We start from the raw sequence: 25922 nt of genomic DNA, 5'->3' as shown, positions 1-25922 counted from the left end.
CTCGCATTTTGGAGGTGCGGTGTTGTACGAGCTGTTTTTTTTGGAATGTGGATGGGAGAATGCGGTTGTACAAGATATAGGAGGTAGTCGGACGAGATTGGGGGGCTGACGCAGTGAAGAGGTAAGTTTGTGTAATTGTATTGATTGGCAATATGTGCTTGGGTAGGAAAATGGGCTTTTCTGGTGTGAGAATAGTGATTGGTGCGGGAACTGTTGGCTGTTGCGGCAGTGATTTAATCAAAATGTACATGGTGGGAAAATATCTTTGAAAGTTCTCAATCTCTATGTTACGTCTCACACTCCCTTATTCTCCATGAATTCCTGCTTAGAATTTTCATTCAAGCCTGCTTTCCATTCTGGTAATTTATGTTATAAAGCGTGAGAGATTCGAAAGTTGACGCGTCATGGCCTATAAATGGAGAAATGATTGTTGCACGAAGCCTCGTTATAGTTCACTATCTAATGTGAACCGTAGTGTGATATCAGGTGATAATTTATTTTAGGTTATATTTGATAGGAATGAACAAGGTTGGTTTGTGTCTGCCTAGACTCGTCTAGATGTCAAATGAAATTTTTCGAATGAGATGTTCTTATGCAGAAGCTGACTAGGTCATGACCCGGGCATGCTCCCAGCGACAGTATCGTAATCTTTTGCTCTCATGATTTCCCTCTATTTCCTCAATTCCTTTCTGACGGCCTCGGAGACATTTGCTCGCCGGATTCCGGATTCCGGAGACTTTTTGAAACTAAGGCCACCACTCCTCTTTGCCAATCACCGACAGTCTTGAGCATAGCTTCCGTCGAAAACGGCGGTTTCCGTTCCTTCCATTCCTTCGTGCCTATATTGAAGGCAATATATGTAGTATGCGCTTCATTCAAGGAGAGATTTACTGGCTATACTCTTGACTGCCCTTTGAACCCCACCTTTGCACCACCAGCAGCCATCATCATGACCAACTCACAAGGCACCAAACCGTCTCTACCCAAGTTTGACTCAGAAAACTGTCAAGCCTATGCGGCAAGTTGCCACTGTGGTATCGTACAGTACTCGGTCCTTCTCTCCCCACCACTACCCCAGTGGAAGGTCGTATCGTGCAACTGCAGCATCTGCACTCGCAACGGCTACTTGCTAGTGTATCCCGAGAGATCGCAGCTACACATAAAGAGCGGTGAAGATATGCTAAGGGACTATTCTTTTGGGATGAAAAGAAATCTGCACAAGTTTTGTGCGAATTGTGGGAGCGCGGTTTGGTTTGACCCAAGAATGTGGCGACTTGAAGAGACTAGACCCGATTTGTTGGGTATGAATGTATGCTGCATGCTTACTTAGTTGGAGTTAGAATGTAGCTAACAAACTGTGTAGGTTCGCATGTTTCACGATATTGATATGAGGACATTGGACATTACGCTAGTAGATGATAAATAACAGGCAGGAACGCCAGAAACAGAGCAATCATGATGATGTATTGCAACATAGTTCGACATGTATAAGAAACTGAAACATTAAATGTTGAGTGCCCATATATACTTGAACTGAGTGCTTCCACTACAGTGCATCCGGGTGTGTAGTATGGCGGAATAATGCCGCTCACAAGTCGAGGCACCAGAAGTGCCAAGCCGCTAAAGTTGAGCCTCGGTGAACTAATCCCTGTAACCAGCTCCAGGTTCCGTCCCAACTATCACCGACTGCGATATCTGCAATCGAGAATACAAATATGTCTCGAGCGCGCATCTTCCTCAATCGCACTCCTTTCATAGCGCCTTGTCGGGTTTCGCGCCAATTCATCCGTCACCCCCGCAATGCCCAAATCCTCGAGCTTCCCCTCCAATCCCGCATCCGCTGGTCCTACCTATGGTACGCCAGTATCCTCGCCCTAGGAATAACAACTGGCATGGGTGCCCGCCATTTCGCTGCGCCGCTCGGTCTTCCTGAGCCCGGTTCGCCAGATGATGACCTAATCCTTGATTCCCTCAGCCGCGACGTTGATGCTCTGGAGATTGTACAATCACTCCGATCGCAATCATACAACCTACACACCGATACTGCCCTTCGGTCAGGACCAGGATTGACGTCTGCGCCTGCTCCAGGAAGTCGGAAGATATCAGCTTACAAAGGATGGCTGGAGCTGGATTTGGATTTTGGTAGGGAAAATGATGGGAAGAAAGGCGTTTTGGGTACTATGGGCGGGGCAAGAGGACTGGGAGTGCAGAGGGCATTTTGGAACGCCGAGACCAGAGAGATGGTGGCGGTGGTATGGATTGGAGGAGGACTGAGTGGCTGGCCGGGTGTTGCGCATGGAGGGGCTATAGCGACTATCTTTGAGGAGATTTTTGCAAGAATGGCGAAGGGTCCAGATGGACTTGTTGGTGTGTACAATAATACATTTATACCTCACTTCACACCCAGGCTTTCTACTAACAAGAGTATCCAGAACCAGTCCATCGCCCCGATTCTCTTTCCTTGACCTACGCAAAACCTACGCACAGCCTCGATTTCTACGTCATACGCGCTGCTTTCTCCAAACCTGATCTGCCACAGTCTGAACCACCGCCTGAGCCGGAATCTGAACCTACAAAGAGTTGGTTGGCATGGCTATCACCAAAGAAAGACCTCACAAAGAAGCCACAGGCTTCCAATCAAGAGATTATTGCGACCCTTGAGAATATCAAGGGGGAGTTGTGTGTAAAAGCCAAAGGCACTTTTGGCAAATTGTGATTGAATGGATCAAAGGTATGGCGGAAAGTTTGGGAGCGCAGTAGTGGAGAGTCGGTGATCTGATGTGCACAACGAGATACCCACGAGCGAAGAGCGAGTTTTGAAATGCACCTACTCCCGTCTCAATGACACGTGTTAGGCTTTGTGTAGAGCCATGGATCAGTCCTGAGCTTTTTTGTGCACATCATATGGAAATCCTTTCAGATACTTCTCTCAGTATATGTTCTTCTTGGGAGTTTAGGGCGTTGCCAGACTTTGTCAATGCTAAACAAATTTTGTACAGTGATTAGGCTGGAAAGAACTTGGAGGACGCCCCTAACCAAAAATGAAATGCTCCTGCTTTCGTAGACTAATTGCAGACAGCACAACCCATGTTGAGGTCTCATGTCATCCAAACGATACTGCCTTCACACCGCATTTAGTTTGCTTGCGTTTCCTCTATAATAACCCATAGACTTGCCAAAGAACTAAGACTCTTCCAAACGCAACTATAACACTGCAGCAAACCAACAAGAATACGTAAAAGAAACTAATCAGCTTCCATAAAGCTTTCGCCTACAGTTTATGACTTCCAGGCTCTACAATCTCAACACACCATCACCCACGTCGGTATGCGCATACAACAGCACATCACCTTTCTGCTAGCAATCTACCTATCCCTCATTCTATCCATCACCTTCACCATCGCCAACCAAACCGAATATGTCCGCGCAACAATCAAGGGCATCCGCACACTCGTACGAGACGACCGCCAGCCATCCCTCTACACGACCGACTACGCAGACTGCCTCGGCAACAGCGCCATCAACATCACCCGCTTCGACGCAGCATACTACAAAGACAATATGACAATCACGTTCCATCTACGAGGCGAGACAGCATTACAAAACCACATCATGCTCAACATCGCTGTCTTTGCATACGGCGAGACTCGTTTCTCTCTCACCTTCAACCCCTGTGACGCGAATATCTGGAGGTAAAAAAAAAATCACCCCCCATCCCCCGCCCCCTTCGCTTTCCCCCTAAAAAAAAACAAGACTACTGATAGACTGTTTTTCTAAAAGCGCGTGTCCGGTGCGACCGGGAACCCCCATTGAAGCCGCGGGTATCATACCGATTAGCGCAGAAGATGTAGCGGGGATCCCGGAGCTGGCACTGAGCATTCCGGACTTTGAGGGGCAGGCTGTGATGCGGGTGTTTGCGAATGAGACGGAGAGCGAGGTTGGGTGGTTTGCGGCGGGGATTACGAATGGGTGGACGTTTGGACAGCAGGACTGCGTTGGGGCTGTGCTAGGCGGGTTTACGCTGGTGGCGGTTGCTGCGTTGTTTGCTACAGCGGTGTGTGGTGCTGATTTGACTAGTATGCGGAGACATTATGCGCATTCGATGTCGGTTTCCGTTGTAGTTTCCGTGTGGCATTATGTTTTCTATAGCGGGGCGATTGAGGTGGATTGGCCGAGTGTTCTGTTGGCTTTTTGGAGCAATTATGCTTGGGTTGGGGGAATGATTTACTATGAGCCGATGCAGAGGATGATTGATGGATTCGTCGGCTTGAAAGAGGGGGATGAGGTACGGAATCGTCCTGCTGATACAGGACAAAGCGATCGATATATTGGGGGAGGAGTCGACATTCATCAGATATTTAGACGGAGCACTCTGCCCATAGAGTCTGGGTTGCCAAATGCTCTCGAGAATCGCGGCCTGGTCGATATTAACGGCGGATTCAAGCACTACGGAAAGCAAGTCAAGCCTGGATTACCACTCCCGGGTGACTACTCCGGGTTCGCTGGTACACTTGCGACGCAGCGAATTCCAGTTCGCAATGCCTTTGCGACGGGACTCCTCTGGCTTCTGTTCCTATCCGTATGCGCCATTATCTCCATACTCGCACTGAAAGCAGTCATCGAAATACTGGCCACTCTCCACATTGTACGCCAAAATCGCCTCAAGTACTTCCGGTGTCACTATCTCGCCTACATTGCCGCAGCGCTACTACGCATCATCTTCATGAGCTTCTTCTTGATAAGTTTCCTCTCCATATCCCAGTTTTCTTTCCCAGCATCACTGGGAACAGTCGCTGTCGCCTGCCTAGTCTTTGTAACTGTGGTGCTTGGACTTGGTAGCATTGCCGCGTACGCTTGCTTCTCCAGGTTACGTCTTAGGGAATATGTGTTTGAGCCGGATCGGATCAACATATCGAAGCATCGAATATTTAAGGTAATACCGTGGTACAGCATCTCAAGGAATAGCGGGGGCCCACCTTTGAGAGACAGCGTGTGTGTTGGCTCGATTCCATGGTGGAGGATACACGCTATGGCGGACTTTCCATCGATTCATTCCGACGAAGAATATACAGTCAAGTTCGGATGGCTTGTATCTCGTTACAGAAAAAGCCGATGGTGGTTCTTTGTCGTCTGGCTCTCCTACGAATTCTTCCGAGCCAGTTTCCTTGCTGGAGCTTCTAACCAGCCCACTGTGCAGGCTTTTGGTCTACTGGCAACCGAGACCATTGCGCTCGTTGCTTTTATATTACTCCGGCCATTTGAAGGACAACGGCTGAATGTGATAGCTGTGTATCTTCTCGGCTTCAGTAAGGTTACTACGACTGCGCTTTCCGCAGCCTTTGATCCGCGCTTCTGTATCGCCCGGATTCCTGCAACAGTGATTGGGATCGTCATCATTGTTATTCAGAGCCTTTTAACTATTGCCGTCATGTTACTTATCTTGATTGGCGCTGTTTCGAGTTACATGTCGATATCACGAGACCATACAGAAATGAAGCCAAAGAGTTGGACTGCAACCCGCGAGAAATACTTTGACCACATAGCTATTGCAGAGCAAGATATTCCACGATCAAGAAAGCGCCCAGACTCGGAGGACATCATAACGGGTGCGGCGAGAGCTCCATATTTTGAAGTCAAGCAAGTCAAGCGAGTGGCCAAGATCGAAGACGAAGACATCGAATTCATGGACGAAATCTCCCAAGTCCCTCACCCATCCCCACCAGTACTGTCTCCAAATCGCACTTTAGTCTCAAATTCACCGGGATCTCTGCTAGAGCGCAGCAGAACAGGCAGCTTCCAATCACAAGCCTCATACTCGAGCTTACTACCGCGAGCAGCTCGCTTGCACCGTGCAAACTGGAGCACGCACGACCTCAATGACGCAACAAGAACTAGACGCCACAGGGCTGTGAGCGATACTAGTCTTATTTCCAGACTAAGGCATGTAGAGAAGCTCGAGAGAAAGCCAAGTCTTGGTGGGGCTTCCATGAAGCGATCGGATACTCCCGCACTCTTGTCGTATGGGTATGCAGACGGGGGTTCGAATGGAGCATGTGGAGCATGTGGCGCTGGGTAGATTGAAGGCGATCTCCTGAATAAAGTTTGGAGGGTCGATTGGAGATTGAATAGTGGGGAGATGTACACTGTCCTCCTGGGAAAAAAACGTCTCGTCCGGGAACACGTTGATGGAAATGGCACGCTTTTGATCAGTCTGGAATGGGAACAGTGTCATGGGGGATGACACGGCTGATAGCGAAGCTTTGCTTGCTATAACCATGGGCACTATAGCTCCAAAGCATCGGTACATCCACCCAATGTCAGGAACACGAGGGTTTCCATATCATCGACTGTGAGAGTATATGGCGATAGAAGGGTGAGAGAAGGCCTCATCTTCTCCGAAAAGACGTCATTAGTCATGGATCTATGGCATTATAACGGGTATCGTCTCCAGGCTGTATGTATTTAGGAGGCTGGGCAATGTCATGTTTATGACATGTATGCGTAATGAAGATAGCACAACAAACAAGAGCACAAGAGGTCAAGACGGCTATGCAACAGTGCCAGCGTGGCTGGGAATACGTGATGTAGTCGGGACAAGGCCTCTGCTCCAGACCCACCTGTGGTGCACAAGTTCAAGAGCGGTGTCGAGCTTGCCAACGGGCGTCACCAGCCACACCAGTCCACCCAGCACCAGCGCTAACACGCCCATAGCGCGCCAACATGGCCGAAACGGGTTTTCTAGTTGATTGTTGTTCCAGAGCAGCTGACCAGGACCGACCGTAATTTCCACAAGCTCGAGGGCGGGAAAGCTAGGGCGACCCTGGGGATTGGGGGTAATTAAAATGACGATTGCAGACTTTAGCCCACAACAACGTGTGATTGTTTGCGGTTCAATTTGAAAGAAACTCACTTCCGCTTACGGACAATGACAACATGCACATGACCTCCCTTACTAAAGAAAAGATCGAACGCGATCGAGACATGGGAAACGCGAAAATGCGGTGGGGCCCTTTCCATGCCCATGTCCCTTTGAAGCTAAAAAGCCAGACCTTGTTCCCCGATAGCCGTCCCGTGCACTTTCTTTGCTCGGATCTGTGGCGTCACTCTCTGGGTTGGACAAGCGAAGACCCATGGGTTCGAGGACGGGAGCCATAGATTCTACGTCAGCCTGACTACCTGTATCGTCTTTTGGGGGGATACTGGCAGCCGAGCCGGTATAACGTTGCCGGATAAGAAAAAGGCAAAGGGCTAGACGCGGAGATTGTGATGGCACTGAGACTTGAAATGAATGGGTGTGTTGAATGGTAGGCTAATTTGGCAAGACGATGCAATATGGGCGTAGCGATAGAGATGTCGGGCTACCTGCTTTAGGCAGGGCGTGTGTGATGGCAGGGTGATTGATGGGGTGGTTTTAGCGATCGCTTCCGTTCCAGGGAGCAGGAGTGACGTCGGCGCTCTTTTAAGGTTGTGGCGGCAGGCCCACTATCACGCGTGCAAGCAGGGGACATTCCCGTGTCTTGCGTCACGCCTTGTCCAGATGCAAAACCTGCCTTTCCCACTGACGTTCTTGCGCGTCCTGTGCGTGTATTGCTTTGCAGGGCCCAGAGCCCGAAACGGGCCCAGAGTCAGCTGGCAGGCCCATGATGAGCGTCGACGGAAAATTTGACTAGTGGGCGGCATGCCATCCACCCCAAAGGGGAGTGGGGCGGGCTGCGGCTGCTGCAGGCTGGGTTGCGGTGTAGTAGGTGTATGTACGTACTATCGAGAAACGACATGGGGAAAGCGAACAGCGAGCATCAGCAAGCACCCAGGCACGGACGCTCGTGACGTAGCGTTTGTGCAACCGCCTATGCTGGCACTTGCTGCACACAATATAAGTCCTGTTCACCACCTTTGTTGCTTCTTCTCCATCCTATACCACACACACCCCCCTTTCATATACCTATACAGCAAATCTTCTTCTCGCCCAACCCATCCCGCCACACACAAACAAACACCACTTGTCCGTCTTCCAAAAACAACACCGCGACCATGGGTGCCGTAGTATCCTGCATCAAGTCAATCGTACGTCTACTCCTCTGCCCTCCACCTCAAGCCCTCCAAACTAACATTCCACTCTAGTTCCGCACCATCGGAAACTGCATCATGGCCATTGTCAACGCCATCGCCGCTGGTCTTAAGGCGATCATCAACGCCATCGTCTCGCTCTTCGGCATCATCATCAGCTGCTTGACTTGCGGCCGTGGCGGCGGCGGCCGAAGGAGGACGACGCATACGAGTAGAGTCTAGTTCTGCGTCCCAGTACCTCTCTTCTGCTTGACTGACGCCGACTCTGCTTTCCACCCGTCAGCATGGCGCTTGAGAAGATACGGGTACTACTACTGAGGCTGCACCCTGAGCACGCAACTGCAACTGCGATGGCTGGGACTTGAACGGTCGGTGCGTGTCATGGGGGTGGCTGAAGGTTAACTTTTTCCTTTTTTCTTTTCGCTGCATTGAGAGAGCGATTATACCCTTTGGAGTGGAGGATGATGGATGATGTGGTAATGATCATGGCATGGAAGCGAGCGAACGACTTTTTTTCTGATCGTCTGTATTACCTCTTTATTGTATGGTCTAGCTCGACAAGATGGATGCAAAGGGGGAGTGGCAAGTCGAGAACGTGGCCTTCTTTCTTTTCTTGATCATTCCACCTGCGCATAGATTGATACCCCAGCTTTGTATGAATGGACCTTACTTTAATCACGCTACAAGTTCACTTCTGCATCTCTCCATTGGCTCGTCTTTTGTGAAGTCATGATACTTGCAGTTTCTAGTCTACGCGCTACGAATCCTTAGTCTACACCCGTCCAACACCACCGTCGCCACCATATTAGCCCTACTTACTACTCGCGAACTAAACTAGACTAAACTATCACCACAAGCCACCAAAAAAACATTGAAACAGCCACATCCTTCCCTCTAATAAATACAATCAATAAAAAAGCCTCATGGACCAACCAACAAATGACAGCAAAGAGAAATCACCACACCACCAAGCCTTCACAGATACAAAAAAAGCACACTCAAAAGTTTAAGAAAAAATGAAGGGGGTATCAGAAGATTCACCACAATATTGGAACGACATAAGAAAAAAAACTAAAGCCACCTGTACATCACTAAAACCCCCCTATATATCCCTGTACGACCCATCAACCGGTTGCCTGCCCACACCCCCATACTGCTGCTGCTGCGACTGCTGCTGCTGAGTCTCAGCTCCCGGCGTAAATGCTCGGTAAGAAGGCTGTGGGGGTGCTTGTTGCTGTGGTGGTGCTACAGTGTCTGCGGCCGGAGTGTAGGACCGTTGGCCTGGGTACGCTGATACTGGCGAGGTTGTTTGGGCGGGACGGCCGGGGGTAAGAGATGGTGGGGGGCCCGATGATTGTGGTAGTGGTGGTGAGGGTAGGGGCTGCACGGGCGGTGGTGCTGGGTCGTAGGTGTGGTACGAGGGCGCTATGCTTGCGTTGTAGTTGTATGTGTTGGAGGCGAGCGGCAGGGATGAGTAGTTGTGTGTGGGCTCATCAGGGTAGTCTCGTTGGTCGTAAGTGTCTTGGTGGTTGTTGTAGGCTGCTGACTGGTTGTATGACTGCGGTTGGTTGTATGCTGTTTGGGGTTGGCTGTAGGGTGTTGATAGTTCCTGGTACGGTGGGTGCATGTCACTCTGTTGGCTCAGTTGATTGTGTGGACCGTATGCTTGGGATGGTCCTGGTGAACGTCGATCGTATGGCTGTTGCTGCTGCTGGCCGTACCCTGCACCGGCTCCGTACACTGGAGATCGACCCTGCCCAGGCGAGCCCTGGCGATATCCGCCTTGTTGGCCATATGGCTGACCATACTGTCCCTGGCTGCTGTTGTTGTAAGACGGGGCATCGCTCACAAATGAATTGTTTTGTGGATATCCATAATCTGGCGAAACTGGGGACCTGCCCGGGCCAGGAGACCGTCTTGCTCCAGGTACTACTGCTGCTGCCGCCACGCCTCCCGTGGATCCATTTGTCACACTACCATTGTGATCTAGCCTGTCCAACTCCATGTCTCCCTTCTTTTGCGGCATTGGCTGTTCCTCTACTTCTATGTGCACATCTCGTCCTTCCTTCCACGTCGGCATAGCCGGGAGGGAGTCTTCGTTTGCTGCAGGCTTGGATGAATCGAATGTGGCATATTGCGGCCTCTCTTGTTGGGGGGCAGGTGTAAAGGTGGGCATGGGGTTGGACTGGTATTGCTGCTGGTTTGCCAGTCGCGGGTTGAAGACCGGTGGAGGTGGCGCGGCAGCATGCGCCTGTGCATAAGGGTTCGCTTGAGGAGGAGGTGGACCATATGATTGAGGATATGGACGTCCAGAATCACTCTTGATGCGCTGGTGCGAGCTTCCTCGGCGGCCGCCGCCGCCACAGCAAGAAGCGCAGCATCTAAAGCAACAGCAGGCGCACTCAGCGCCGCAACATATGCATCGCGCAATGCAGGTAATCACTGAGAAGAGGATGAGACCACCAATGATGATTCCGGCAATAACTGGCCATCTGTTGTATGTGAGCAAAGGGGAATCGGGCAAGGAGAGCCGCTTCTACGCACTTGCAGTAGGATTTGGCCATGCAGTTGTCCCACGACGAAAAGGTGTTCCTTGCATCGTCCAAGGGGTTCTGGCGCGCAAACAGCGCGGTCGCGAGTAACGACGGCATCGCGATGCCAGGGGGCGTGACAGCAAAGTCACAGTTTACGCGGAGACGGAGGCGTCAGGAAGACGTGTTCCGACCAGCGGGTATAAAGTAAAAATTGAATTGCGATACGACGTTGATGATGAGACTAGGCTTATGACGATCGACGGCAGACAATGGGCCTCACATGGCTCCCGGGTATATCGCAATCGGGAAGGGGGGTAGGCATGGGGGAGCCTGAGAAGAGAGGGGGAGAATTGTGTGTACTGTGTAGGCTGGTGTCCCTGAATGAAGGCCTTGTTAAGCCGAAACGTCGCAAAGGCTCGGTAGGGGCGGCGGCAGGTCAACCACCCTTGCGACGCGTTTCGGTGGCTGAGCTGCCGCTTATAGAGTTTGGGCGCGCTATGGGCCACTCGTTCTCCGCGCCATTTTCCTGCCGACTGTCAAAAGAACGGCGTATATCTATAGCGTCCAAGCAAAAAAGCACAAGGATTGAGCTTGGCCTCCGTGGTGCACACACACACACACACACACACACACACACACACACACACACACACACACATTCGCCGTTGCTGTCGCCAACAATGTGACCCAGAGGTGGCGAGTCTTGGTGGGGAACGCGAAGGAGCATGATCAACCTCCACACACCCACGGCACCAGCATCGCCACCATCTGGCAAAGCAAATGGCGTCAAACGTCCAGAAGTCTTCCAGGTTCAAGCGTATTAATAGAAGGTGGTATGCGATCCGACGGGCCGGGAATTCTATGCATTTGTACCCTTCTCATGTGACGAACAAGTGTGAATGCATGCAATGCTGATTGGTTTTATGGTGAAACTTGGACATCTCTTGGATACACCGGGTACAGAATATGTACATGCTTTTTCTAGCTAGGTCAGTAGCAGAGTGCATGTGACTTGTCTCAAGTCTTTTGCATCATAGTCGACGGCTAGTCTACTACTATACAGCAACCATGCCATGGCTAGATAAGAATCAGGTTACTTTTAGCGCGTACCGTCCATATTGCACAAGAAACTTGGCCGAACACACACTTGACTTGGACTTGAGTCTCACTGAAGATGTACGTGCCCAACCTCGAAGATCTGGGAATAGTACAGAGGGTGGTTGTAATTGCAGGTATGCTGTGCAGGCTGATGCACGACTCCCAACGCGACAAGTGGGTACATGGACATGCCCCATACACCGATAGCCTCAACAGATCAGATTAGAAGCCATCCAGAGACCCAGCCTCGTCTCAAAATCAAGTCTCAGAATAGCCCGGCCAGCGGCAACACCCGATGCCGACATGGCATGGAGGAAACACCAAATGCTCCTACATTCTAGTCTTCCAGGCCAGACCATCGTAGCTTTACTTTTTCCCCATCGCACCTTGGATGCTAGGCTCTCATTCCACGGGCCCCCAACCTACCTGCGTACATACTACTAGAAGACTATCCACTAAGCTACCCCGCACTAACCCAAACAGATCCCTCCGCCCATCACCACTGCAACTGCAACCGCACCTGTGCCTGCAAGCTCCCCGCTCTCCTGTCTCGCTCTCCCTCACACCTACGTCACCGATCACGCACCCGCTACCTCGCCGCCTATATAACCTGCATCATTCCCTTTGCCCATCATGGCCTCTCCATCTGACTCGCAACAACAACCACCGCCCAACTTCAACGCGCTTCTGCAATACCTGCAGAGCCAAGCCGAAACCACAGACACCGAGACAACCTCGCTAGCCACTGACATCCAGAAGCTCGACGTGGGCGAGGAAACAACCGAGCAAGATAAAGTCAACGCCTACGTAGCCGAGTTCTTGTACATTGGCGGCCCAGAAGTCCTTGCAGGAAAGAAATCAGACAAGCAAAAGTGAAGATGCCTGTCCACCCTGTTGAAGATTCTGCTCCTGGTAGTAAGTCTTTCTGTTTCTCATCCTTCTCCAATCTAGTGTTTTGTCGATACACAAAGCAAACCTAACGCTCCACTTCGCCACAGGCATCACCGATAAGGTCGCAAAGGAGTCCTCGGACTCGACAGCTTCTTCGCACGGCATGCACAATACGGATAGCATACAGCAGGTTCAGGCTCAAATGAAAAAGGTACCATGGACCACGCTTGATAAGGACTTGCTAGAGCAAGCCATGTGTTCCCGAGGCTAACAGAGTATGTATGTATAGGGCCCAGTTCTTACCCGGGACCTGCCCGAGCCCGCGAGCAAGGAGGAGCTGAAGAAGAGGGCTGAGGAGCTGAACAAATAGATGCACCATGGCGTTCAAATCTCCAGCAAAGCATACCATAGGGCTACATATGCAAGACGAATAATACATATACCATGCACTGGCTCTTTTTATTATCCATCAACTAACTCTCCGCCGTGGCGTGACAAGTATCTAACGCGTCCCTCAAGTAAGCATGTCACGATTCCAGCAAGCGAAACAAAATGGCGCACAAGGTCATGGACAGAGACTGTTAGATTCCTCAATACTATCGTATCAAACGACCACAGGATACAAAAGGAGAGTCGCTTCAAAGTAGCTTGCTCATCAAGGAGAAATCTGAGAGCGAGAGAGAGAGAAACAAGGTTAGGAAACGCAGCCAGGCTTGACCCCGCTTGACCCCCGCAAAAAACTCCCTCCCCCCTTTTTTAAATATAGATCCCAACAAACATCTTTTTTTTCCTTGGTCTTTGTCCCCTCCTAAGATGGAGAAAAAAAACACGCCCGTATATCCCATTTAACAAAGTGAAGAAAAAAAGACCAAGAAACTCGCCCTATCTCTAAACTAGATATCCAATGACGTCAATACACACTCGAACTCCAACCACAAAATCCACACATGGCACACACACAAAAAGAAAGTCATGAACAAAGACCTCTTTTCCTTGGTTATCATGTGGATATACTGTAGTTAAAGAAACCAAGTACGTACAATGAAGATAAGAACGCCCATGGATATCTAGACAGAAGTGAAAATTCAAGAGACCGACAAGCAGACAAAGAGAGGTATCGTGCAGATTTGCCCACAAAAAAACAGCAGCAACAAGGAAGAAAGAGACAAAGAGACTAGGGCTGCCAAAGATGCTTCGTAATGTGGTTCAAAAAAAGAAGAACAGAAAAAAAACAGGTACATGTCGTTACAAATGCCGACCCCTCATTCCCCCACTTTTCGTGGTGTGGGAAGGGGGACAAGGTGGAACAGAGATGGGTATATATGGCAGGCGACATAGAGAGAGAGGGAGATGGTGCAAATGTCTTTCGAAAGAAAAAAACAAACAAATCAAAGTAGTCGGCGCGCTGCGTTCTGCAATCATTGTCGCTTTCGAAAGAGCACACAGAAAGTGGCGGGGGATGACGGTGCTGCTGCTGGGTATCTGTGGCTCAATGCTCTGTTGCATGCACGCAAGGAGGTTGTGTGTGTGTGTGTGTGTGTGTGTGTGTGTGTGTGTTAGGTGCCTGATGCTGTCGCTGCCGCTATCGCCGGGTGGGTCAAAGTCAACGCTAAAGGCATTGAAGGCAAAGAAATACGCCCAGCTAAAAGATCTTGGCTTAGCTTCTCTGCTCTTATCGCCAAGGTTCAAAATGAAGAAAAGTGACACGCCTGCAAGCAGACAATAGGAAAGAAAGAGGCACTAACGCTCTCGAAACCATCGAGCTATTCTACCCTTTTCATTGGCTCCCTGGGCTTCGAGGTGAGCACTGCGTTCCCAAAGTTCCTATTGCGATTTCTTAGCTGCCCGACACTACGCCAGTCTAGGGTGCGTTACTTACTTCGTCATCCTTGTTGATCTTGACGTCGAGGATCAGGGTCCGAATTTCTTCGCACTTTTGCCAGTTTGGATAAGGCGTACCCTGGGCGCGTTGCACGCCGATAATGACCTCGCCCATAATCTCAAACTTGCGCCAATTGATCCTCTCCTTGCCAACAACCCCTCCTGGCAATGGTTCTCGACTGTCGCGTTTCCCTGCAGCGGCCTCGAAGACGCTGACACCTGGATGTGGCGCCAAGGCTGAGTCCGTCTTCTTCTTGTCGCCAATGAATGTTGAGTTACCTTCGGAGGCCGATACGAGATCGCGGCGTAATAGCGGAATGTACGGAATGCGTTCTCCTGAACTATTGTCCCACGCCAGTCGATATGCGGCGTGCGATTTGGTGTGGCTCATCAAAATGTCTAATTTCCAAAAATCTTGAGTCGTGGCCTGTGGAACCAAGTCCTTGGTTGCATGCAGGCGAATAACAGCTGTGCCCTTGATGCCAGCCATGACCGCACCCAGCATGTTGTAGTTGTTCAACTTGCGAAGCTGTCGCGCAATCTTCATCCACTTCTCCATCATGAGTGCCCTGTGCTTGGGCTTGTCGCGGAGGAGAATGTAGTTTGTGACGAGTAGTGCAATGTAGTTGAAATGTTCGGTCATGCGCGTAACGTTTTCGAGGTTCTTGCATCTCTTCTTTTCGTCGTTATTGAGGCTGACATGGCGGACAAGATCTCGTGGTCGGACCGAGGAGAACATGATCCAATCTATGCGGGTCAGTTCTCTGGCAATGGCATCCTCTGGTTCGTTCATGAACTGGTGCCATTGAATCTTTGATAGCGGCTTGACAGGGTTAGGCTCGAGTTTCCGGGCAAGACGTTCGTTCTTTTCGACTTGGGTGATGAGGGTCTGTGATGAGCCCATGGACTCAATTGTAGATGGGGCGCCGCCAGTCAAACTACTTCGGGCAATGGAGTTTCGCGAGGAGTCGTCCATGGACATGTGGCCCAAAGCTCTCGAGAATTCATCTTCGTCCGAGTCCTCGTCAAGCACGTTGTTGTGGAATGCGGGTATGTTTTCATTCTGCATCCGTTGTCGATCGCTGCAGGCCCAGTCGGTGTCGTCGTCTTCGGTGACCATTTCCAGATCGCGAAGGATTTCGGTTGCGGCAACGGAGAATTCACGGTTCGAGGCCAACGAGGATGCAAATCGTCGAATCAAGCGGCGGGTGGTGGGGTAGGCAAAATCACCAGGGTAGTAGGCAACCCATTGTTGTAGTATGGTTAGGTAGCGGAGTTGAGCAATGATGCGGATCATCGGTAGGTCCTTCTCCTTGTTGAGAGCCTCGAAGCGTTTGATAATGGCCTCGAGGAGCTGGCCCGGTGTGGCGAACCTCCGGTACAGGGCGAGGAAGACGGAGACGAATTTGGTGTCATTCTTGGACATTGGCTGTGCCAGGAGTCGGTCGACGAGCTGCTCAAAGGTGTAGCCATTTTCGTCCGAGGGCTTCACCGACATGATGCTTTGGCCAGCATCCGAATCTTGATCATCGGAATCCTGCGAGTCGTAGCCAGGCGACTCGTCGGCGTTGAAGAATGTTTTGTTGACGTCGCTGGGCTTATAACGGTGGCCTTTGATCTCGCTAGGCTTACGTTGAAACCTGAGGGAGATTTCCGAGCTAGCACGCTCGTGTTTGCGGCTCCAAAGGTCCTTTTGGGTCTTGGACTGTACTGCGGAAGAATTGGCCCGGCGCCGCGCCATCGAGGCCTGCGAGGAAGCTGAAGTACGTCAATGACTTGCATCCTTGTGCACAGGCACGACAATGCTGGCCATGGGGGACGCGCTCGACACGTCACGGGGGGCTTGTCAGGGAAGAAAAAAAGGAAATGAATTACTTACGTCGCTTGGCCGCTATTGCTGCGCGGGTGATGACCGACAGGCATGCTCGGTGCGCCTCCGGCGACGATTCGGAGGTCTGAAACACGCTCACGTCTCCAATGAAGGACTTTGCTTTGTGCTCCACCACGGATGGATCGACCTCGCGGTGAGCGGGGTGTTGATCGCATTTGCATGCAACCAAGATGAACGGCAGTTGGGCCTGATTGAACGTGTCTGCGAACATGGTTAGCACGACGCAGGAGCGGAGGCGCCTCGTGGGCCGGTTGGAACGGGCACTAACTGAGCATTTCAGGCACGTTAGCCAGGCTTTCCTGGTTTGTGACATCGTAGAGGATAACGGCGGCATGGATACGAGGCGTGGCACAATCGTGGGCGCTGTCTGGCCACTTGATGTTCCCGCGCTCGCCCACTTGCACGTCGGTGAAGGTCATTTCGACCAAACGAACTACATAGATGGTGCCGTCAATGGTCATTCTGCGCGAGCAATTGCCTGCGGGTGCAGCTTCGGGCAAGCCGAGTGCGCGTCGGGCAAAGGTAGATTTGCCTGAACCCCGCACTCCCACAACGGCAATGTTGAGGTCTTGCATGGTGGTGGCGGCTGAGTCGCTGTTGGCGGACTAGATGATCACAATGTCAGCCTGTTTAAAGTTTTTTGCTGAAGGCTTAAGTTTTTTGATGGTTCCCATTTGTGTTGTTTGCAGGCTCGATCTCCCTCGTTCGTCGTCTTACTTTGCATTTCTCTTCTTTTCTTTTTCTTGTGCCGTGGAAACGCTAGCACCATGACGACAACAACAACAACAGCAACAACAACAACAACCAAAGAGAGGGAAAAAAATCACGACTCACCCCTGTAGATGGCTCCGAGACGGAGTCGCCCGCTTGGCTACGATCCTTGGCATGAGTGGGAGATAATGGGCCCTCGGTGTCGGACGAGGACTCGGCGCTGCTGCGAGCCTCTTCTTCCTGGGCTATAGGAACGGGCTGGGGGAAGTGGTATCGCTGGAAAAAGGCATCGTCGGCAATCTCCTCGGCTTCGTGGTCGTCGTCTGTGCGTGGAGAGTCGGTGTTAACGTCACTATCGCACTTGGGCACGTTGGGAGCCGAGTAGGCGCGTGTCTTGATGCCCGGGCGCTGGGTTGACGGAGCCATAGCACTACTCTCTCTGCGCGAGGAATGCATCGTGGAGGGCGGGGGGTGGGCAGCGCGTCCTCCTCCTGTGGCAGGCATGGTGGATATGGTGGGGACACAGAGGCAAGGCGCTCAACCGGCACGGGTGGGCGCAGACAGTGGCCTGTACGACGTGGATGCGGGCGTGACGACAAGCCCCAGGCACAGTTGGGACATTGGAGGCGCGCGTGTGCCGAGCAGAAGACGGGGCGTGTGCGAGGGTGGGGAGCAGGCTGGGGGGGGTGAGGGCCCAAGGGGCTGTTAGGAAAGGGAGTACGTAGATGGGCGGAAGGGCTGGGTGGATATTGAGTGGTGCCCGCGTGTTTGGGAGGGCGAGAGATGGATGTGGGCGTGTGCGAGAGTGTATGTGCATTCGGCGGGGAGAGAGTCGCAGTCGCTTGGGCAAGAGGCAGGGTCTCGCTCGGCCATCCAATCCACTTGTGCGCGTACCGAGTGCTTAGCTTCCGCCCCCGATAGCCCATTCTCTCCACATTAGGCCGCCCATCCATGGCTTGGATGCATAGTACGTTCTTGTATTTCCGTACGTACATAGACACATCCATACTGACATGCATGGTGGGACATGGACACGCTGCATCACTACTTTCCCCCTCTGCTCACCACCGCACCCGTGGCACCTGCTGATGCTATGATTAGCTAACCACACGTGTGAGCACTGCCCCTTAGATGGCCGTCAATACGGTGACAGGATACAATACGGTCGGGCCTTGCGGGCCGCAACACGTCCCTGCCCCTGGGTGTAAGTAGTCGTGAAGGCCGTGTACTTATGTGTCGAGGGCAGGACAGGCGTGGGTGAGGGCCAATGATGGGCGCTGAGCGTCGCGTGTAGGCGCGTGGGATTGGCCGAAAGGGGCGACTCCAACGCCTCCAACTGGCCGATAATAAGCTTCGATGTGCTGCAAGCTTCAACTATGCTATGCGTGGCTGCATCACCCGAGTTCGAGTCGTCGGTTTGCATGGCCTGTTCCCCGCCGACAGGGCCAAGGGCAAGGATAGCGACAAGGACACTGATACACGAACAACGTAAGTACTTAACTAGCTACTAAGTATATGTCCATGGCGGGGCAGCCCTCTCCGGACCGAGGCTTTTAAGCTGACGCTCGACAGGACGCCGGGCATGTGCAAGCCGTGTGCTATCCAGGAAGCGTCGTGTCGACCGTCTTGGGCATGCTGGCTACTGCAGTCGGAGAAAAAAAAGACGTCTTGCATGTATGTGAATCGAGTGCTGCACTGATCTGCAGCCATATTTCCGAGCGATCGGCGGGCCTCCACCCCTCCCTTATCGATGAATCTAGTACAAGTAGTCCGTGGAGTACTGAACACCGTACACATGAACCTTAGTTGGACAACAAACCATGTGCCATCTAGCCCCGGCCGGCCTTCATGGCCATCGGGCCATGGCTACCGACAGGCATGCAAGAAAGCACTATACTTGGACCGCTACGCTGCGCAAGTATGTCTGTAGACGGAGCATACTAGCAAACTTAGTACGGACAGCAGCGGCCTGACTCGGTTTCAACGTCTCCAGCAGCGGGCGCCGTCTTGGTATTGCAATCTCCAACTCCTCGTAACCCGAAAGCACTCGTCATCCGCTCCCCTCCGAGCCCACGCCGACGCTCTCTGTCTCTTCCGTCTGCCCCGCGCAAGGTTGGCCTGGGCCCGCCCATCCCAACTGCTTCCCTTCCCTCCCTCCGATCCAACCGGCGCCCTTGCCCGGCCCTGTCGCTTTCGGAACCTTTTGTCCTCTCCCCGACCCGCGCCATGCACTGGCACTGCCACGGGCACTTGCCACCTATGTGTCTGCGCCCTCATCATCTACTTACTCTACTCGCTATCTTCACGTGCTTTTGCCCGAGCATCCAGGCCGCTGTGCCCGCGCTGCTTCCCTTGCCCTTGCCCATCAACGCCTCACCTTCCACATCCACGGTCCCTCCCTGACTCGCCGCCTTCCATGTACATCTACTCACATCCATGCACATCCACCCAAGCCCCTCGTCTTTCCTTCTTCACTTCACCACGCCCCCCTCCCCCCTTTGCTCGCGCCATCCGCTCTCGGCCATCCGATGTAAAGAATCGATCCGCTCCCTTTTCAACATGCCCGCACGTGCCGATAAAGTTTATACATGACGGCATGCATGTTTGCACTGCAAGATGCTACACAGTGCAGTATCACATACTAGCTCAACACTCCCATCCACCCTACCCCAACATATGCCACTAACAGCCCAAGCTTTCACTAGACGCAGAGTTCCTGCCAAGCTGCTCGTTATCACACTCACGCATGCGAACTCTATTCCTTTCAGCTCCCGCCGTTGGCTTGATCAAGTAGCGAGCACTGGGCTCTCGCTTTGGCAGGTGGGAATGCAGACGGTTGCACTCTAGGCAGCGGACTAACGTGCTCATCCCACATTGCCATTTTAGTCTAGTATCACTAGAAACAATACGACACTCGGCTCTCTTGATTGGAAGTTGAGAAAATCACTCGTTACGAAGGTACTACTTGAACATGACACTACTCCAAGTAACTGCGTTCAAGACTATGACTCCTCACTCATTGATTTGTTTGCGGCAAAACTAACAAGAATCTATAGTTCATGTCTCGTCGTGCTGCACAAATCTTTAGCGATCCTACAAGTCACGTGACCACACTTTGTTTCTTGGTGTCGACGCCACGTCCCGTGCCGTTTATCAATACCACCCCACTTGCCTCCCGCAACACTATATCCGTGTCTACACTACAGGAGACTTGATCCAATTCCACCCTGCACCCTTGAAAGATCATCCCTTTCTTCCCCCCTGATCATGGCCATAGCAATATCGCCGTCTCGGCCCTTACTACACTGCATCCCTGTCAATATGTTCGAGTCTGCAACATCAATCAACCTACATGCCCGTTCTTCGAGCAAACGACAAACAAACACACAAACAAACAACTGTCGATACCGGAAACAGAATCAGACCACTCGAGAAATAAGGAGTCATCGTCACGTGTGTCATTATATCAATATTTCCCTCTTCTTTCCACAAATGCTACACAATAGCCCCGGAAAGACGAAATGATTTCCCTAGTAATAAACTCCTCAAACGCTCAGATCAAAGTGCACGTTTCTTTATATTCCACTTCTCCTTCTCATCTTCATATAAGCAGCCATTGCCCCTCTCGTATATCCCTTCCCCAGGTGTGTAAGGGACTGTGAATCCGCGCAATCGTCGAATGGAATTTTCCCAGTTCGGTTGGGGAAAACAAAAAATTATATGGCCCAGAAAAAAATCCAAAACGCTGAGTGAATGCCGATTGTAGATTTTTTCGAAATTCAAGCACTATTCACTGTTAAGCTCAGTTACTATTGCAGGCCAGAACACTGGCATGTTTGAAAAGGAAAAAGGGTAACAAATGCGATAAAGAAGAGACAAGAAGGGGGGAGAAGGCCGCAAAACACCATTGCTCCAAGACTTGACTGGCAAGAGGAAGAGAGGAAGAGAGAAAAGGAGAGAGGCAACAGACGTTTCTCGACACAACTCCGCAAGCGGGGAAACACAAAAATAGGCAATTATGTTATTGGCTGTTGAAAGAGGCCAATTAGCATCTTGTCTTTGCCCAAATGCTTTGTGTATGTGTGTATGTGCGTTGTGAGAAAGACGCTTTCCATCGCTTTTCTCTCTCTTCTTCTCTTTTTTTGTGCTCTCTCGTGCAAGTCCGTATACATGGCATGTATTGGCTCTCCATGTAAGCGAACAAAAAAAAGAGGAGGAACGAGAAGCAAAAGGCGGAAGCGAAAAGCGGAAGCGAAAAGCGTACAACTGAAAAGAGAGGAAAAGGGTATATAACAACAAAGAGTGCAGAATAGGCAAAAGGGAAGGGGGGAGAGCAAGGAAACAGGGAAGAAAACTTACTACAAACTCAATGTCAAATCCCCCCGAATACTCGCCTTGAGCTCAATCTCAATCTCGAGATTTGCCTCCAGCGTCAACTTTAGTCCATCCTGATCTTTCAGCTCACTGCCGCCCTTTTCCGGCTCCATGCGAAATGGCTCGTTGGGATTGGTGCCACGCATGGGAATCTCGCCACGCATGGCACGCGCATACGTGACGGGCCCATCCATGGAGGTGCTGTCGGGCCCGATGCGCTCAAACATGCCCATCTTCTGCAGGTCGCCGTTTGCATCGGCCTCCTCGAGCACCTCGAGCGGCGTCGTGAACATGTACTTTCCGTTCTTCTTGTCTTCCTCGAGGCGGGCGCGGCGGGCGCGGCGCGACGATGAGCGCGAGCGGGCGGATTGGAGGCCGGCTTCGCGCCGCTCTTGCTTCTTCTTGTTGATGGCTTTTTGCTGGGCCATGGTGGAGCGCTCGTGCGGCTCCGAGTCCGAGTAGTCATTCTGGTTCTTGTCGGCCATGTCGGGCGGGAGGCGCGCGATCATGCAATGGTGGGTTGGGGGGTTTAGGCGTGTGTATGTGCGTATGTACCGTCAAAGGGAGACGAAGAGATCGATCCTTAGGGCAGGGGAATTGGCGGAGGTGGTGGGGGTGGTTAGGGAATTAGGAATTCAAAGTCAAGACAAGAAGTTCCAAGGTAGTAAGAGTAGAGTAGAAAGAGAGAGAGAGAGAGCAAGAGCATACAACCTGGCTCAGCCAGCAGGCCAGCCAGCCAGCCTAAAACCCACCCTACCCCCCCATGCATCTGCGCAATCCACAACCAACAGCATGGCCCTGCCCTGGCACCACCTTTGCCATCAAGCAAGCAAGCAAGTTCGCAACCCCCGAACAAAAAAAACAAGATTCATTCGATTATCCGCCCGCAGGCTTTCCAGCCCAGACGCCAACCCAGCAAGCTTGCACCCTTGCTACTTTTCTGCTTTCCCCACAGCGCCCCCCCACCAACAACGGTCTGACGTCAATGTAAGGATCGGGATCAAGCGGCACGTAAGTTACCCACAATCATGACACCCAAGCCCTCCTTTTTTGCTAGGCAATTCAGCACTCACCGCATCATTTCGGGAATAATGCCCGCCCTTATGCGGAAAAAAAAACAAAGACACCTGATAAATGGCTACGTGTTGTCTTTTTCACGTTTGCGCTTGTGAATCTTTTACTGTGTTCGGTTTTTGTGTATGTGTCGTGGGTTCATGTGAATCCTAGTCCGACGACGCGCAAACGTACATATGGGCTAGTGCTAGGGAAGGGGGGGGAACCTCGGCCACTCTCTCTCTCTTTTTGTGTTGTATGTAGATCTAGAACGGTAGAAACCCATGCTTTCCCCCTTGCCCTTGCACTTACCCTACATGCACGGGGTTTTCCTTTGGGAGTGGTTTGCCTCTGGGAAGAGATGATGCAATAATGTTCATCATTTTTGCCATTTCCGTGCGTTCTTGCTTTGCTTTGCTTTTTCTGGGTGGCGTCTTGGTATGGGTTACAGCTATGACGTCACGGTGCAGTCAAGTGTACAGTTTCCTTGTCGCTGTCTCATGATTACAAGTGTAGCGAGAGACAATGGCGAGAGGCATCACGCGAGATTTGTGACTTGGTGTGAAAAAAACAACAACATTGCAATAGCTCTGTCTGTTCTGTTTGTCTGTCTGTCTCTACCTAACTACACGGACACTAACAACTTTGGTATACCGCTGCAAACAAAATCTCCAGTTAACTAAACTAGCCAAATACGTGTGGATATACATGTAATTTGCAATTCCTATGTAGGCCACTACTCGCATGCACTTTGCGAGTAGTTCAACAAAGGGGGGCAGTTTGTATGCAAAACTCCCAGTTCATAAAACGCCTTCCAAATGGTTCCAATTACTAATAGGTCAATAACGTGCCGTGCATTAGGTCTTTGTCGTCGTGCCCAAGATCTTTTAGTTGCTATGATTGATTGTTAGTACAAGATAATCTCACCAGAAAACACAATATCACTTACAGCAATCCAAGGGTAAGATCACCGTGAATCTTGGCCTTGAGCTGAATCTCAATGTCAAGATTGAGTTCCAGGCGCAACCTAAGCTGCTCGCCGCCATCTTTGCCGCCGTCATCGTCTTTGCCGCCGCCAGTCAGGCCACCGAGAGCCTTGCCAGCTGTGTCGCCGACGGAGCCAACGGCTTTTCCAGCAGTGTTTTGGACCAGGTCGCCAGCTCCGCCGACAAGCTCGCCTCCTGGCACGTTCTCGGTAATGTCGTCCAGCGGGCCACTGCCCTTTCCGCCCTTCTTCTGGCGCTGGCGGTTGCGACGGCCTCCGGATTGCGAGACATCTGATCGGGCATCAGACTCGGCGCCAGATTCCACGCCTCGTCGTCCGCGGCCTCGGGACTGGCGGCGCCTCGATTGCGACTTTGACTTTTCTGGTTGGGGTTCGTCCGAGTCGTCGGCGTCGCCGCCGTTGGTTTGCTTCTTCGATTCTGCGTCCTCTTGCTCAGCGTTCCCTTCGCCATCGCTATCAGGGGCAGGAGTGGCGTCAGGAGTGGGCTGCTGTTGAGGCTTCTTTCCGCCCAGCTTCTTCGGCGTCTTCCTTTCGGTTTTCTTACTCGATGATTCCGCACTGCCCTTTGCTCCTAGAGAAGCATTGGCATCAGCCTGTCCCTCTCCAGAAATGGATTGCTTGCTCTCTTCGACTGTGTCCGCCATGGTGTGGTACTTTGGTTTTCAGAAAAAGTGTAGTCGGGACCTTGGTAGGGATTTGCTGGTTGTATGTTATGTATTTGCACTGCAAAAATAAAAGCGACGCGCTGAACAAAACTCTTGGAAAAATAGCAATTCACGACCCAGAACCACGGAGCAATTCGTTAATAAGAGAAAGGCGGCATGAGCAACTGGAACCGGTTTGAAGGCTTCCAGGTACTTGCTACCCCTGCCGCACCTGGCCCACCTTTGCATGCAGTCTGACGCACCATGTGGCGCCTACACTCACCCCACTGCCAGGCGAGTTCCAACACGTCCAAAAACTTGACGCCATCCCTGCGTGCATCGTCCTAGCTGACAGCTGCGCACACGTTGCGACCATCGTCTTGGGGCCTAGAATATCTCGACCAGGGTGTCCTGTCCATTGCGTATGTTCCAACTTTTTCCCCGCCAACTGTGCCGCATACTCCTTGGACCTGATGTCAATGGCAACGCGTCAGTCGAATCCGATCGGCAGCCTTTCTCATCGGCTGACAGGATGCGGATTTTTGCCGTCCCGCGTAGCGTAAGCGGGAAACGTTACACTGAGCATACAACATGTTCTCATTCTGAAGAAAACAAAGAAGTAGAACGCAATATGCGACACACTTGGGGAGCTCGGTAGACAGTGGTTTTGTGGTAGCGAGCACGTTGTCTGGTTCGTCGCTACCAATCGCGGGGCGCGGCACGAGCTTTCCGCGCGATGACCGGGCCGAAGAGCGCCGGGTCACTGCAGACCAGAGACGTGATTGTAGATTGCCCATCTCCGCCCGCTGAACACCCACACGATAGAGCAATTGCAACTCTAGCCCATAGCTTGGCCGCTAATTCGCCCACAATGGCGACCACGAACATTAAGGACGAAGCCACCAGGCAGCGCATCGTCAAACACATGAATACTGAGCACCGCGACTCTGTACGTGCCGTCTCTAGGTCCCTTGTCGAGTGCCCTACAGTTCCTGATTACGACCGCAGATCCGCCGATACGTCGAAGCTTATGCTTCACGATCCATGTTCCAGAGCCGCAGCGCGAAAATGATCGATATCCACTTGGACAAGATGGTGTTCAGCTGCGGTGACCAACACGCCTTAATTAGGTTGGATCCGCCCATGACGACCCTGAGTGAGTCTCGCGAGCGCATGGCCAAGATGGACAAGGACGCTTTGGAGACTTTGGGCCGGAGCGACATCTCCATCACACGGTTTGTCCCTGCATATACCCGACCGGCTCATCTGTGGAACTTTACCCAGTGTCTACTGGCCTATCTTTTGTTGCCTCGTGCGGCAAACTGGCAACCTGGTTCGCCCATTTACGATTACGCTCTATTCATGGTGCCGTCGTTTGCGAACTTTGTAGCTCGGTACGGCTGGTTGATCTTTATGATGATGCTTCCGATTCATTCAATCGAGGCTGTCATTATGGTCATGAGACTGGCAAAACATGGATGTACCTTTTTGGATGGCGTTTGGTGGAAATGGGTAGGCACCTGCTTCGTGGAGGGAATCACTTCGTTCTGGCGGCTGGACGCATTAATTGAAGAGAGGAAGAGGGAGAAGGAGAAGGAAGCAAAACGGCATTGATCTTAGAGTGGCATTGGCCTCATTTTCGAGCAGTATCTGTGGTGCTCACACAGCCAATGCTATCTGATTTGAGACGTTCTTTTCGAATACAGGATCTAGGGTGTCAATTGCGGAACTCGTCATACTAGGGTTATGCCTCCAGCTCATGCATACAAACA

The 25922-nt window shown here is 51.7% G+C and overlaps 11 protein-coding genes across 11 annotated transcripts; 7 read left to right on the top strand and 4 right to left on the bottom strand.

Moving 5' to 3' along the window:
- Window positions 1-889: 889 nt before the first annotated feature.
- Window positions 890-1212, top strand: PSV08DRAFT_263407 (uncharacterized protein; the record flags this gene model as incomplete). Its single annotated transcript, XM_014229443.2, has 1 exon — window positions 890-1212. A coding segment is annotated over exon 1 (224 nt), but the record flags the coding sequence as incomplete, so codon positions are not given.
- Window positions 1213-1708: 496 nt separating this feature from the next.
- On the top strand, window positions 1709-3069 carry PSV08DRAFT_263400 (uncharacterized protein). Its single transcript, XM_014229444.2, has 2 exons — window positions 1709-2367; window positions 2433-3069. Exons 1-2 carry the CDS (start codon window positions 1716-1718, stop codon window positions 2714-2716), a joined length of 936 nt encoding a protein of 311 aa, XP_014084919.1. The 5' UTR covers window positions 1709-1715; the 3' UTR covers window positions 2717-3069.
- Window positions 3070-3781: 712 nt separating this feature from the next.
- PSV08DRAFT_172006 (uncharacterized protein) lies at window positions 3782-6076 on the top strand (the record flags this gene model as incomplete). The annotated part of the gene is made up of 1 exon (XM_014229445.1): window positions 3782-6076. A coding segment is annotated over one exon (2295 nt), but the record flags the coding sequence as incomplete, so codon positions are not given.
- A 1955-nt stretch (window positions 6077-8031) lies between these two features.
- On the top strand, window positions 8032-8289 carry PSV08DRAFT_347069 (uncharacterized protein; the record flags this gene model as incomplete). Its single annotated transcript, XM_014229446.1, has 2 exons — window positions 8032-8064; window positions 8122-8289. 2 exons carry the CDS (start codon window positions 8032-8034, stop codon window positions 8287-8289), a joined length of 201 nt encoding a protein of 66 aa, XP_014084921.1.
- Window positions 8290-8801: 512 nt separating this feature from the next.
- PSV08DRAFT_383759 (uncharacterized protein) lies at window positions 8802-10881 on the bottom strand. The gene is made up of 2 exons (XM_014229447.2): window positions 10612-10881; window positions 8802-10559 (listed from the first exon to the last, which is right to left on the bottom strand). The coding sequence occupies exons 1-2, from the start codon at window positions 10716-10718 to the stop codon at window positions 9170-9172; spliced, it is 1497 nt and encodes a 498-aa protein (XP_014084922.2). The 5' UTR covers window positions 10719-10881; the 3' UTR covers window positions 8802-9169.
- A 1451-nt stretch (window positions 10882-12332) lies between these two features.
- On the top strand, window positions 12333-13045 carry PSV08DRAFT_358703 (uncharacterized protein; the record flags this gene model as incomplete). Its single annotated transcript, XM_066092967.1, has 3 exons — window positions 12333-12571; window positions 12651-12801; window positions 12880-13045. The coding sequence occupies 3 exons, from the start codon at window positions 12333-12335 to the stop codon at window positions 12958-12960; spliced, it is 471 nt and encodes a 156-aa protein (XP_065949726.1). The 3' UTR covers window positions 12961-13045.
- Window positions 13046-14129: 1084 nt separating this feature from the next.
- On the bottom strand, window positions 14130-17577 carry PSV08DRAFT_194465 (ras guanine nucleotide exchange factor domain-containing protein; the record flags this gene model as incomplete). The annotated part of the gene is made up of 5 exons (XM_014229449.1): window positions 14130-14414; window positions 14470-16229; window positions 16351-16563; window positions 16631-16967; window positions 17197-17577. The coding sequence occupies 5 exons, from the start codon at window positions 17575-17577 to the stop codon at window positions 14331-14333; spliced, it is 2775 nt and encodes a 924-aa protein (XP_014084924.1). The 3' UTR covers window positions 14130-14330.
- Window positions 17578-18449: 872 nt separating this feature from the next.
- PSV08DRAFT_243410 (uncharacterized protein) lies at window positions 18450-19476 on the top strand (the record flags this gene model as incomplete). The annotated part of the gene is made up of 4 exons (XM_066092302.1): window positions 18450-18561; window positions 18646-18747; window positions 18780-18991; window positions 19027-19476. The coding sequence occupies 4 exons, from the start codon at window positions 18450-18452 to the stop codon at window positions 19474-19476; spliced, it is 876 nt and encodes a 291-aa protein (XP_065949725.1).
- A 1039-nt stretch (window positions 19477-20515) lies between these two features.
- On the bottom strand, window positions 20516-22134 carry PSV08DRAFT_23271 (uncharacterized protein). Its single transcript, XM_014229451.2, has 2 exons — window positions 21433-22134; window positions 20516-20866 (listed from the first exon to the last, which is right to left on the bottom strand). The coding sequence occupies exons 1-2, from the start codon at window positions 21954-21956 to the stop codon at window positions 20860-20862; spliced, it is 531 nt and encodes a 176-aa protein (XP_014084926.2). The 5' UTR covers window positions 21957-22134; the 3' UTR covers window positions 20516-20859.
- Window positions 22135-23063: 929 nt separating this feature from the next.
- Window positions 23064-24251, bottom strand: PSV08DRAFT_263335 (uncharacterized protein). The gene is made up of 2 exons (XM_014229452.1): window positions 23450-24251; window positions 23064-23394 (listed from the first exon to the last, which is right to left on the bottom strand). The coding sequence occupies exons 1-2, from the start codon at window positions 24148-24150 to the stop codon at window positions 23388-23390; spliced, it is 708 nt and encodes a 235-aa protein (XP_014084927.1). The 5' UTR covers window positions 24151-24251; the 3' UTR covers window positions 23064-23387.
- A 711-nt stretch (window positions 24252-24962) lies between these two features.
- PSV08DRAFT_263322 (uncharacterized protein) lies at window positions 24963-25838 on the top strand. The gene is made up of 2 exons (XM_014229453.2): window positions 24963-25099; window positions 25159-25838. Exons 1-2 carry the CDS (start codon window positions 25022-25024, stop codon window positions 25762-25764), a joined length of 684 nt encoding a protein of 227 aa, XP_014084928.1. The 5' UTR covers window positions 24963-25021; the 3' UTR covers window positions 25765-25838.
- The last annotated feature ends 84 nt before the right edge of the window (window positions 25839-25922 follow it).

Source organism: Bipolaris maydis (assembly GCF_028858645.1).
Source record: "Bipolaris maydis strain C4 unplaced genomic scaffold PSV08scaffold_2, whole genome shotgun sequence".
Classification (NCBI taxonomy): domain Eukaryota; kingdom Fungi; phylum Ascomycota; class Dothideomycetes; order Pleosporales; family Pleosporaceae; genus Bipolaris; species Bipolaris maydis.
Note: the sequence above shows the minus strand (reverse complement) of the source record. Positions and strands in the feature narration are given on the sequence as shown.

Excerpts from the sequence above, each read along its gene's own strand:
- PSV08DRAFT_23271 (XM_014229451.2), bottom strand. The coding sequence starts at position 21,956 with ATGATCGCGCGCCTCCCGCCCGACATGGCCGACAAGAACCAGAATGAC.
- PSV08DRAFT_263322 (XM_014229453.2), top strand. The coding sequence starts at position 25,022 with ATGGCGACCACGAACATTAAGGACGAAGCCACCAGGCAGCGCATCGTC. Across the intron at positions 25,100-25,158 it reads ATACTGAGCACCGCGACTCT|ATCCGCCGATACGTCGAAGC; the intron begins GTACGTGCCGTC and ends TTACGACCGCAG.
- PSV08DRAFT_383759 (XM_014229447.2), bottom strand. The coding sequence starts at position 10,718 with ATGCCGTCGTTACTCGCGACCGCGCTGTTTGCGCGCCAGAACCCCTTG. Across the intron at positions 10,560-10,611 it reads ATGGCCAAATCCTACTGCAA|ATGGCCAGTTATTGCCGGAA; the intron begins GTGCGTAGAAGC and ends CACATACAACAG.
- PSV08DRAFT_263400 (XM_014229444.2), top strand. The coding sequence starts at position 1,716 with ATGTCTCGAGCGCGCATCTTCCTCAATCGCACTCCTTTCATAGCGCCT. Across the intron at positions 2,368-2,432 it reads GGGTCCAGATGGACTTGTTG|AACCAGTCCATCGCCCCGAT; the intron begins GTGTGTACAATA and ends AAGAGTATCCAG.
- PSV08DRAFT_263335 (XM_014229452.1), bottom strand. The coding sequence starts at position 24,150 with ATGGCGGACACAGTCGAAGAGAGCAAGCAATCCATTTCTGGAGAGGGA.